We start from the raw sequence: 13,108 nt of genomic DNA, 5'->3' as shown, positions 1-13,108 counted from the left end.
CTGGGATATTACTGGGGGGCTGATACGGGGCAGAAGGAGGGGTTGCCCCCCCACACACACACCACAGCAGCAGGAAGCAGAACAACCCAGCTCTAGGGCACTCTGCTCCCTCGAGCCCCCCACACTTGCGGGGGGTGGAGTGGGCCTTGGCCAGAACACTCTTCTTCCCACTGTGCAGTGAAGTAGAGCAACCTGACTGGGAGGTAGCAGCCTGCTTCACTCCACTGTCAAGTTGTTCCACTTCCTGCAGCTCCCACCACCGACCCCCTGCTGCTGCCCTGCACCAGGTCCCCCAGGTAATTTCTGAAGCTGCCGTGGGCCACGGGGGCTAACCTCAATGTGGGGAACCATCCCATCCATAGGGTGGTTGGGGCAGCCACCATGGGGCCCCCAAAATACAGAGCCAAAGATAGCCACCTCGAATTGCCCTATGGACAGGACATCTTTGATAGTCCCTATTCTCATCCTGTGTTCGCCTCTGTACAGCAAACATTGCTCAATGCTGCTCAGGGAGCTGGCATTACTATGTTAGCAAAATCAGGCAATTGCATCAGTGGGAGACAAATTTAAATGTAAATGTGCACAAGTAGTTTGAAGCAAGGCAGATAGAGGCAGGGGCTCTGCACAGAAGTGCTTCACTGGGCCTGCTCCTCCACTGGTTGACATTAGGGGCAGCCCCTCTACAACCCTATTCTTCCCAAACCTAGATAGCTTTGAACCAGGGAGCAGCAACTGGCCCATGTGAGAATCAAGCCCTATTAGTCTACCTCCTTTACTGCTGCATGGGCTTGAAGCTTTTGAAGGACCAGTGCACTTTTTAACTCTAGATTAACTGACTGATCAACCAAATGACTTTTTTTTCATGCAACAGAGGGAAGTTTCAATGCAGTGGATGGAATCCTTGTCGTCATGCCCTGGGGGAGTAGCAGAAGAAAGTGACCCATAAAATGACAGCATTTGCTCTTCCATGTCCAGATTGGAATTAACTCAGTGATTGTTCTAAGGAAGAGACAATCAGTAGAATAATGGGGTGTGATGACGAGCACAGTCTGGACCGGAACTTGTTTCCATTTGTTTACATCATTGTGATTGTGGTCAGTATTCCTGTGAATTGTGCATCCCTCTGTGTAGCCCGTATACAAGTGAAGAAAAAAAATGAGTTAGCAATATACCTCTTCAGTTTATCCTTAGCTGACCTCCTATACTCTCTGACGTTGCCTCTGTGGATTGATTACACATGGCATGGAGATCACTGGCGATTCTCGTCTTTGCTTTGCAAGATTTCTGCCTTCCTTATGTACATGAATTTTTACACCAGTGCTGCCTTCCTCACCTGCATCTCCATTGATAGATACTTGGCATTAGTTCACCCCTTCAGATTCCAATATCTGCGCACAAGAAGTTTTGCCTTACTTGTTAGCATCTTTGTTTGGCTTCTAGAAACCAGTCTGAACTCTGTGATTCTGGTGAAAAAGGAAACATTCACGGAATTCTGCAATTCCACTCATATCCTATGTTATGAGAAATATCCTTTGGAAAAATGGCAAGCCATACTAAACATCTTCCGGATCGTCTCTGGATATATGATCCCTTTGGCAATCATGATGTTTTGTTACCAAAAAATCTACCAAACTGTGAGGCATAATCAAGCCACAGAAGACACAGAGAAAAAGAAAATCAAGAAGCTGCTACTGAGCATCATCATCACTTTCTTCTTTTGCTTCACTCCTTACCACATTGTGTTGCTGATTCGCAGCATCACTGAACTAAACAATGACAAATTGGCCAATATGTTTAAGTGTTATAGAATCACACAGGCCTTAACGAGTTTCAATTGTATTGCTGACCCTATTCTGTACTGCTTTGTGAGTGAAAGTGGGCGAACAGATATATTGAACATGCTCAGGTGCTGCTTCTGCTCACAGCAGTCGGAGTCATTGCAGCCCAAAGATGTTATGGTGCCTAGTACTATTACAAAGAATGCTTCCATAGTCACAATGAAGACAGCTACAGAACTTTAGGTGAAAATGTACCCTTGTCCAAAATGCTCAATACAGTGAACTGCCAAAAGGACTACCCAACTGGGAAAATAGGCCAAATTCTTTTCTTATGTCCAGCTAAGAAATGCCACTACAGCTGCGTAGCATCAAAATCAGTGGAAATGTCTCAGTGTATCTGAGTGAAAAATTCAGCAATTATAGTTTATTGCTTTGCATGTACAATGCAAGGGCAAGCGTACAGTCTAATGATCTAAAGGTGGTGAATGGGCATCGGGAGTAGGGCTGGTGACAGACTTTGATGGGCCCATGATAAGGTTGGGGACTTGGCTCTGAGCGCCCTGGAAAGTGCGGTGCCTCAGGCAGAAGGGGAGGGACTATGGGCAGCTGGCCCTCAGCGCTGCCTGGGGCTCTTGCAGCAATTTAAAGAGCCCAGGGAGCCAGATGCCTCGGTTGCCACAGTATTGGCAGCAGCACCCAGGAGCCCCAGTCCCTTTTAAATCACCAGGCCCCAGGACAACCACCTCCTTTGAGCCACCATCACTGCCCCTGCATCGGTGGCCCTGGTCAGGACTCATGGGTTCTATTTCTGGAGGATCTGACATGGCTACATTACCTGACCAGGGCACATCACTGACTTCAGTGAAGCTGCACCACTATGCAACTGGAGTGGAGAAGGAGGCCTCCTGTCATTGTTCTAACCCAGCAGTTGCCAAACTTTTTCAGGTCATGGAACATTGGATGTCACGGCGCTCTCTGCAGAACCCATCTTTTTTACATCATACTAACTATGAGGGATTGAGCCGCAGCCGTACAGGGCCAAGAGGTTTCAGCTGGGGCTGTCGGGAGCTGGGAGGTTTGAGCTGAGGCTAGGGGGGTTAAGCCATGACAGTGTGGAGTCAGAAGGGTTGAGCTGGGGCTAGACGGGGGTTGAATCACAGTCCTCGGGGGTGGGGTTGAGCCGGGGCTGGGGGGGATTTGAGCCATAGCCATGTAGGGCTGGAGGGTTGAGCTGGGACTGGTGGTGGGGGAGGGGTTTGATCCACAGCTGTGCAGTGCCAGGGTATTTTGAGACAAGGCTGGAGGAGTTGACCCACAGCTGCATGGGTGACGGGGGGTTGAGCCAGGGCTGGGGTTTAGTCTCAGCCATGCACAGGGACAGGGGCAGGGGCAGGTTTGAGCTGCAGCCATGTGGGGCTAGGGGATTTGAGTCAGGGCTGTGGGGGATTTGAGCTGCAGCCGCATGCGGGGTCAGGGGGGTTAAGCTGCAGCCGCATGGGGTTGGGGAGGTTTGAACTGCAGCTGCTCAGGGCCAGGAGGTTTCATCTGGGGCTGTGCGGGGCTGCAAGGTTTGAGCTGGGGCTGGCGGGAGGGAGGGGATTGAGCCGCAGTTTACCATAGGTCTAAGCCAGTGGTGAGCAAAACTGCAAAACTGAGCAAATTGTATCCCCCTGAATTTTTTTTTCCCCTGAGCATGGGGTAGAGACCGCCATTAAACAATTTCACTAGTGGAACACTTTGCAATAGCTTGCGGAACACCAGTGTTCCACCAGAACATAGTTTGGGAACCACTGTTCTAACCAGTGAAAAGCAAATGCAGAAATCAAATGGGAATAAAGACTGTAGCTCACTCTGTATTGTGCTGCTAATAATTTAACAAGCAGCTCCCACAAAACTGTCAGACACCCCGGCCTTGTTTCACTCTTTGTACCTTGAACCAGGCATGCACGTGCTTACAAAGAAGATGTCAGAAAAGTTCTGAACCTATTTGCTTCCCAATTTTCATATACACATGAGTATTCAGGAGGGCGGGGGTCAGGAAGGCTCCTCTCCTGGGTTGATTTTTAAGTACCTGGTCTTTTAATACAAATCATGTTCCAAAGGCAAAATAGGCCTATGAATTCCAAGAAGAGATGTTACAAGCATGACTGGAATTATACGGCAGTAGCTAGACAGAGGGTGACTATGCAGGGTACTCATCCTCATCTACCTTCTAACGTGATGGTGAAATTTTAACATGCAGGTTTCTCGGAGCCCCTGATATATTCAGCAACCTTTTAAACCTATGTAAATTTACACAGGCTTGTCAAAAAAGTGTCCATTTTTGTCTTTGTTAATACATATGCTCTCCCTGAGATGGTTTCATTATAATGGGAAAATCCAGCTTCAGATGGTTAAAAGTTAATTACTGTTGAAACATACACAGGGCCTCAGCATGAAGCCATTCTCAACTGGTGGTGGTCACCAGTCACCTTGGTAGAAATCCTTAGGAGAACCTATTTGTGTGCAGTTAGTTCATAAAATTCATGTTACATAGCACCAGATCCATTATTGGCATAAGCCACTGGCTGTGCCTGTTTATACCATCAGTGAATTTGGTCCTTTGTCAGGGGCACTCTAGATCAGTGTTTCTTAAACTATGTTCCACACAACACTGGTGTTCGATGAATAACTTGCAGGTGTGCCACAAGCATCCGACACTTTTTTGATACCATACACTGATGGTATATATTTCCTGTTATTAAAACCAGATACAATGTTACTTCTTCATTGCTATGATACTTCATTAAATTACTTACATTTTGGTTTTGCTCTACATGTTGCTGTTTGCTTTTTGTTTGCTCTGACAATTTTTTTGAAGAAAATTCTCTTAGGTGTTCCACATAAAAATATTATTGTTTGGTGTTCCATGGTCTCAAAAAGTTTAGATAAACAGATCAGAAGGACTTGGGTTTCCAAACCAGTACTCGAGGGTGGATCTTCATACTAGCAGCTGTTCCACAAATTATTTTTGCAATAACAGTCTTTTAACTTTGTAAGTTATGGGTGGTGTTTTATTGTTGACGAGAAAAGGACTGCACAGCACAGGAAGCAGCGCTGTCAGTTGCTTCATTAAAGTGCTCCACTGTTGCCCTGGGAATATGATGGGTTTCATAAATGAACCAGAAATTTCATCACACTGGAAGAATTAAGAAAAGAAACACCGCCACTGTATTTGATTTGATTTGCATTGTTTTGAATCAGAGCTGGTTGGCTCCTGAAAAGATCTGTTACAATGTTAAAACAGTATTAAGTATTAGCAGTATTAAAAAGTACTGTTCTTTGGTAACTGGCCAACATTGTGAGCTGCACTCTGAAAGAGAACAGCCTTGCTGCAGTGCCTAAGCATGAAATCATCTTTCAGTGCATAGTGGGAAAGGTTAGAAAAGGAAAAGCCACTCACTGGGCTGCAAGGCAGCTCTCTCTCTGTTGCCACATAGCTAGAATATAGCAGTGGAATTTAGAAGACTTAGGTTCTGTTCCTGGCCCTTCTGTCTCTCACTTGGCAAGTCACTAAGGCCCGCATCTTGCCCCAAGTTCTATTGGGCAAGATCAGGACCTTATTGACTTCTGCATTGTATTGCTCAAGAGCAGGTGGCCTTCCCCTGTAAATATCAGCCTAAGATCTCCGTGCCTCTGTTTTCTCATCTGTAAAATGTTGGAATTGAGCCTCCTCACACCTTTGCGAAGTAATTTGCAGAGTTAAGAAGGATAGCACATAACAACATTTCTGGTATTATCAATGTAATTCTTGTGATATATTTTTAAAAGGTGAGGGAAATCAAACCAAAGCAACAAAATCTGCCTAAATTTAGCCAAATTTAGCTTTGGAGTAAGCAGGGCTGCTGAATGCTTCTGGGGAGAAAGTAGGGTGGGGGGAGGGGGACAAAGGGGACAGTTATGCTGGGACCTAGTGATTTAAAAGGGCCAAGTGCGCTGGACCCTTTTAAATCACCACTGGAGCCCTGCATGGCATGGCACAGGTGGAGCAGAGGGTTAGTTGCTTCTAGCCCCATTCCTTTCACCCAAGACCCTGTCCCTTCTCAGGGACCAGCAAAGTCTTTAAAGCTAGACCTGCTTTAAAACAAGCCTGAATATGACCATGATCTTTTACAAGCCTTTAATTTCCACCAACGTACTATGAAAAGCCCAGATCCAGGATTGCTTGCATAGCCACATGCATATGTTTCTGCAGAACAACCTCCAAAACTGACTAAATTTTCCCAAATTGATTTGGAGATATTTGGAGGTAAAGAAATGATGCAACTGTGCTTACAATAGGCACAGAGACTGGAATTTTCAAAGGAGCCCACAGGACTTAAGAGCCCAATTGCCACTGAATTTCAATAGGATGTAGGTGCCTAATTCTCTTAAGACACCACTTCTTTGACAGTTCCAGTATCTGTGCCCAAGAATGTATTCCAGCTTCAAGGGTGCTTTGGGAGTGTGGAGAATGCAATGTGTTATACCTAACATAACAGATGCATTTGTCCAGTAAGCATTACAAGGCTAAAAAATGTAGTGGGAGAGAAAATATATTTTTCTACTTAATCAACATCTCTTAGTTTGTTTACCTCAGATGTGGCAAGTTCATCTGGGGAGCTTTCACCTGGCAAGATAGGGGTGAGCAATGCCAGTGTTGCATAAGTAGCAATCACACTGTTGGCCCGTTAGCAGCAGAGTTATTTTTGTACATCAATAATTCACACAGGATAGGACCATTGTCCCATCCACTCGGTTTTAGAAGTATAAATCAAGTGCTAGGTGAGTGATAAGTTTTTCAGACAGTTAGGTCACCTTGAGGCGGACCCAGTTACATTTCGTATATTTTGTGAAAACTCTTCCTAATACTTTAGAAGTGACCTCGCTCACTCTTAAGAATACAGGGCCTGATTGCCCTCTCTGCTCACAGCAGCATAGACCCACTGACTTCAGTTGAGTTACTGTAGATTTATGTTGATGTGTGTGAGAGACAATCAAGCCAGTAGCTTTTATTTCCAAAATTGCCCTTCCCTTGATTCTCAGCCACCACAAAACACGTGACTTTTGAGAAACAGGAAAGAGTGTGGTTTGGATGTAAAGGTTAAAATTCTCTATTTCCTTTTTCCATCACTCAAGAAACATAATAGTAATTTCAAATACAGCTTCAAGAATGAATCCCTTATAAATATATTAATCATGATTTGTTAGTGCTTATTAAGAAAATGAAAAAAAAGTGTGGTTGTGGTTATAAGTAAAGAGCAGAGATGTCTGCTATTTACCATACTCCTTTGTACCACTGTAATCAGGACTCTGTTAATCACATATCGTATTACACATTTAAACCTGCTAAGAGATAGCAGCAGCAACAAGGACTGGGGCCATTATCTGGGGGTTCCTCTTAACATTGCAAAACAATATCAAATAGACAATTTACCCCCAGTATCTGGGAAAACTGATCACCATCCTTGTGCGTTTCCAAGAGGCTGTACTCCACTTGCAAGGACATGTACGAAAAGCTAGAGGGAATCAGCATTAGTGTGAAACACCACAACGACTAAAAAGTATGCAAACAATAAGTAAACACCTTCCCTACAGTATATTGGGCAGTTATCTTTTGCCTGAGTTTCCTACCCTATTGTGTGAAAACCCAATGAAGGAATGTCCTTCAACACACCGCTCCCATTTCCCTTTGCTGTACAGTATTCACAGCTGGTTGTTTGCAGTCACCAAAGTCCTAGATTTCACGGCTGCATTCAGATGGGTTCATCATGTCCTCTTCTGCTGCCACCATTACACTCACCCCTACTGCTGCCTTGCTACCCCTTTCGCTGCTCATCACCGGGGTCTCCTCCACTGCTCGCACTTGTTGCTGCTGCAGCTGCCCCAGCTGCAATGCCACATGCTGAGGTTCCACCACTTAGTCCATCTCCTACTGACTTCTGTTCTTAGTGATTTCACCGGGTAGTGAGAAAACTCAGTTTTGCTGCAACACTGCTCCCACATCAGGTCTCAGCCTCTGCCTGGTAGGCCTCATTTCAGCTCTTGTGCTCACTGACCAGGAACAAAGACTCTGTGTTGAACCTGCTCAGATCTGTCATTAAATGCTGGAGTAAAAGGCTTAAATGGTATCCAGGACTCTTCACTCAAGTATGCACAAGCAACTAGGGATGCCTTTCCCCCCACCTCTTACTTTCATCTGGACATGGAATCAGGACCACCTGCTCAATGAGCGATTACAGAGTTAGGGTGACCCCCCCGGAATTAAGGCATCTGAAATGCAGTTCTGCTGTCTCAAATGAAAACAATTTCATTTTTTTTTGTTTTGTTTGGAGGAGGCTGCAGATATGGGACTAGTGAAAGGAGATGTGACCCTCCACATTCCTCAGGTGGGATGAGTGAGGAAGCTGGTTATCTGTGTGCCACCGCAGTGAGTACCTCAGTGGAGCTGATGTTTTAAATATAGCATTGCCAGAGAAAATATTGCTATAGCAACCACTTACTGGAAAACCCAATGCCAAGGACAAAAGCCATCTCCACTCTCTCTTTTTATTAAGGGTGTGAACTATTTCTGGGATAGGACGTTGACATGGCACAAAATTAGCAAATGCAATTTCCTAGTCACATTACTATGAGTATAAGCACTTCACTTAGCACATGGAAACTGAACTACACAGACTAACGACGACCTCATCAGCTTTGCATCCGAGGAGTTGGGGAGGTGTATCATTGCCTAGAGATGAGGATTGGTGCCTTATAAGTATACTAGTAGATGTCATTCAGAAATAAGATATAAAACCAAGTTAATTTGTGATGAGCAGACCCCTTAGTACCTGTTATGTGAAGGTGGGTTAACTCCAATTTCTTCCTCAAATTTACCTTGAGCAACTGTTTCCTTTCAGTTTAACCTGGAGGAGTTGTATTGGGCCCAAACTTGGATACCAAACACAAAGAAAATTGCAGAGGTGGTGAACGGGACCTAGATCTTTCCACCATCTGGGATCCAATCTGCATCCAAAACCAAAGGAACCTCTTTACCCTTCTAGCACTCTCCCCTTGTAGCTAGCAGAAGTCTGAGATCATGATCCATATCAGACAGGTAGCTGTGTTAGCCTGTATCTGCAAAAAAAAGAAGTCCTCTGGCACCTTATAGACTAATAGATATATTGGAGCATAAGCTTTCAGGGGCAAAGACCCACTTCATCAGATGTACCACAGGACTTCTCACAGTTTTTACTCTGCTCGTGAGTTGCACATTTTTGGCTGTCAAAGAAATCCTCCTCATGCAATGACAGGATCGTGATCATTTTGAATAACAGATATGGCTTCATGACTCTCTCACAACTCAGCTAAATGCAGTTAGTGACAGAAAGTAGCATCTCTCCCCCACTCAAGAATATTTGGCTGCTTTGCAGTTGGTTGCCTCGCCTGTTTGTAGAGGGCACAGGGCTGAAAGGACGTTCTCCCCATAAGGCAAGTGCAGCCCTGTTTCCCTTTGTGAAACATTTGCAGCAGCTGGTGCCCTCAGAGGCTTCAGGGAGAGAAGGCCAGGAAAAGACAAAGCCCAAAGGAGCAGTCTGTGTCTCCTCTCCTCCTCCCCCAGCTATGTAAGTGCTTTGCTGGAGAGAGCAGCTGGCTGCAGGAGCAGAGTGCAGTTCTCCCAATCTGGGCACATAACCTTAGGCTTGCCAACAATGGGTTTTAAGCCCCATCCCCACCTCGCAGTCTATAGACATAGGCCTGCACTACAGTGCTAAAAAGTCTGCTGCTCAGACATGAGCTGCTCAGACATTGCGGTTCAGGCTGGAGCTCTGGCTCTGAAGCCCACCCACTTCCTGTGGGTTCAGAGTTAGATCTCCAGCCCAAGTCTGAATGGCTAAAGAGCTTCTTTTAGTACAGTAAAACAAGTCCAGCCGGCCTGAGTCGATAGCCCCAGGCTCTGTGACTAGTTGCCACGTGTTTTAAAATCCTGTCTCAACATACCCTTCACCCCTATTGCCCAGGCAGGAAAGTTCCTAGCCACAATTGGTTAAGCAATCTCTATGCTGGGAAAGATGCTGGCATCATCTCAGCAGCCCCCACCCCTGATACAAAGAGGCAGACAGGGCTAGCAAAGCCAGATCCAAGGGTTAATAGCTCCTCCTCCCATATCTCCAGAAGAGGAATGATGCCAGAAGGACAACATGCTGGATGGAAAATTTCCATGGTCCCACACCAGTTGCTATCTTCATGACTGGAACTCGGCCACTTCCTCACCCATATCTTCCCCTTGGGACATGGCACGGGATGTGGCACAGTCACCACCAATGCTAGAAAGTGCAGTAGGCAGCCTTCAGACCCAGGCCTGCCCACCTCTGTACCAGGCCTCCAAAGAGGTTCCCTATTGTTATCCCAGGTGGCAGAGCCCAGGGGAAATGCAGAACCACTTGGCCCAGGAGGACTTCACACTGCAGACAGGGGTAGAGTTAGCAGGTTTTTGTGGAAGAGGGTCTTTTCTCAGCCTTTATCCCACTCCTTGACAGATCCTAAAAGGACCCCTGAAGAGGAAAGATGACAATAAGCTCAGCTTCTCTACAGCTCTCCTTGCCCTCAGTCACCTGAAATATTTTAGGAAACATCTCAAAGGCTAATATTTCTCTGCCTCTGGACAGGGATCAGAAGCCCTGCTGGAGACCTTGTGGTCCTGCCACACCCTATCCCAGAAAAGGCAGTAGAGAGGTCCTCCAAGGAGGCTAGAGTAGCTGCAGGGAAAGCCAGAAAGGGCCAGAAAGGCCATATAAGGGGAGCTATAGAACAGAACAGCGGTTAATTGAGTGAACACAGGCTCAAAGGAAGGAAGAGTAGCAGAGAGGGGGAGGAATTAGACTACAATGACCCAGCTAAAGGCCTAGAACCAGAAGGACCCTGAGACGACACAGACTGTGTCTCCAGAAAGGAAGCTATGTGGGCACTGCTGTACTCCTGAGTGAGAACAAACTGCTAGACAGTAAAGGGATCACTGAGAGGGGCCCTGTTGGCTGTGTATCCCAGAAGGGGGTTGTTTTATTTTTGGCACACAGGATGTGTGTGACTCAGACAGAGGGTTGAGTCACTGAAGAGCCTCAGTAAAACGAGCGGCTACAGTTTCACTACAGCACTCTGTTGAGAGAAGTCACTGTCATAAGATATTTCCTGACAAAACTTCTGTTGACAGGATGCAGCCACACACAAAAGCCAATCGGGAGAGCGCTCAGCTCTGTCAACAAAGCAGCCAGACTGCCCGGCTGCTCTCGACAAAACAGGCACCAGCAAGCACAGCAGACAGGGCTGCCCATTGTAGTGGCTGCCCTGTCTGGTGACAGAAGTCATCCCCCCACCCCAGAGCACCCATGCAGGTTTTATGTTGAGGGAATCTGTTGACAGCAGCATTATGCCTCATGGCTTTGAGGTAGAATGCTGCTGGTGAAAGTGCTGAGTTTTGTCGACATACTGTCAACAAAACGCATTTGGTGTGTTGACGTTCTACCAGTTGTGTGGACAAAACCAGGGTTTGGTCAGCAAAACTCACTAGCGTAACCAGAGCCAGAGTGTGCTGGCATATGCACTGTGCCAGAAGAGGGTGCTCCTGAGGGATGAGTGCTGCCCTGTTACTGTTGGTACCAGAAGCAGGGACTTCACAGCAGCCCTGCAAACAAGGGCCATAGAGGCGCAGCTAGGTGTGCTGAGTCAGCAACAGTAGGCTGCAGGATCCGTCGAGCTCAAGCAAGCAGCTCAGCAGTGGCGCAGTGAAACCTGAGAGGAGCTTCAAGAGCAGCAACTTCAGGATCGCCTGTCTCACAGTCTACCAAGGCCAGTGAGGGCCACGCTGACCAAGACACCTGACCACAGATAACTGAGGCACCAGCTACAGAGAATGCAGAAGAGAGAACTACTGGGACTCAGTTTAGGGCCTGGAAGGCCACCCAGTGGTTATTTTGTTTCTACTGTGGGGAAAGGAGCCGCATAAGACGGTATTGCCCCCACAAAACTTGTAACTCAGGAAGGAAGTACTGGTACTATTGGAGACCTAGGCCTCCTCTTAATTGTCAGACCTCGTGAGGGGTGTGTGCTGCCCTATTCTAGCCAGACTATTCTGTTTTTTTTTAAATCAACCCCACTCAGTTTCTTTGCTCATCATGATGAAATGCAGCATGACTTGCCCAATTTCCTTGGAATGCAGCGCTGCAGAGGAACCCTGAGAAAAGTCAAGCCATAGGCCTGTACTGACTTCAGCTATGTCTGTGGCAGCCCCACATGGACAGGGATAGAGACCTTCTCCCTGAAGGAAAAGACAAAAGCCAATCCTGTACAGTGACTCAGTCGTAGACTTACATGCAGTCACTATGTGATATGGTAAGCTTGCAAAAAGTATATTTCATCCAAGAGGGCAAACCTGGATTCTGTCTCACACTCACACTTTTGTTTTTGTTCACACGGTTTGTCTGTAAAGAAAAACAAGTTGTAGTGTTACAGAAATAGCATCTGAAATATCAGTTATGTAAAATGCAATTTCCTGAGCATTTATCTTGACAGTCTTCTGTGATCTTCCCTCTCGATCTCCATAGGTCTTTAGACCATAGCAGTATTATTTCAATCCAGTCTATATGTTGCTATGGGAACTAAGGAAGTAGTAATATATACTGCAATGTGTTATGGAGGAAACACTGTTAACTCCATAGTTTAGGCTGCATTAAAATCAAACTATTGCAGGAATTTGTTATGTGTAAATAGGGCCCTCCAAGGATATCCACTTTATATCTGCAACTTCAGATGCAGTTGCTGTTTATCATCTTTGCAGATGATGAATCAGATATAGAAACAAAATTTTAGTGGTGCAGATCTCCATAGCCACAGTTCTCAGCTGGGGGTCAATGGCCCCCTGGAGAGCCGCAGTTTCACAGGATCTGCCCCCAGTAAGCCTAAAGCCCTAAGGCTCTGGTCCCCTTAGGGGCTGAAACCCCGAGATCAGCAACCCCTGAAGGGCTGAAGCCCTGAGAACCAGTGACCCCCATACAGCTAAACCCTCACAGAGGTAACATCTGGAATGTGCTGTCCCAGTGGGAGTAAAGCCTAAAGCCACATGGAGAAGAGTGCCAGGCTGGGGACTTCAGCCTCATAAACTTTGGCCTTTAGTCCTGCAGGGGTGCTGAGGCTCAGGGTTCTAATATCTTGACCCAGAAGATCGCAGACCCCCTGAAACCAGCACATCACCCTCAGGAGGTCATGGACACCCAGCTGAGAACTGCTGCTCTACAGGGTGAGGGTGCAGGGACATATCTGTTCAGCTCTGTATA

At 46.4% G+C, this 13,108-nt stretch overlaps 1 protein-coding gene across 1 annotated transcript; it reads left to right on the top strand.

Moving 5' to 3' along the window:
* Window positions 1–381: 381 nt before the first annotated feature.
* On the top strand, window positions 382–2,021 carry GPR65 (G protein-coupled receptor 65). Its single transcript, XM_074997490.1, has 2 exons — window positions 382–480; window positions 1,005–2,021. The coding sequence occupies exons 1-2, from the start codon at window positions 382–384 to the stop codon at window positions 2,019–2,021; spliced, it is 1,116 nt and encodes a 371-aa protein (XP_074853591.1).
* The last annotated feature ends 11,087 nt before the right edge of the window (window positions 2,022–13,108 follow it).

The sequence above is a fragment of the Carettochelys insculpta genome, chromosome 6, assembly GCF_033958435.1.
Source record: "Carettochelys insculpta isolate YL-2023 chromosome 6, ASM3395843v1, whole genome shotgun sequence".
Taxonomy (NCBI): domain Eukaryota; kingdom Metazoa; phylum Chordata; order Testudines; family Carettochelyidae; genus Carettochelys; species Carettochelys insculpta.
Note: the sequence above shows the minus strand (reverse complement) of the source record. Positions and strands in the feature narration are given on the sequence as shown.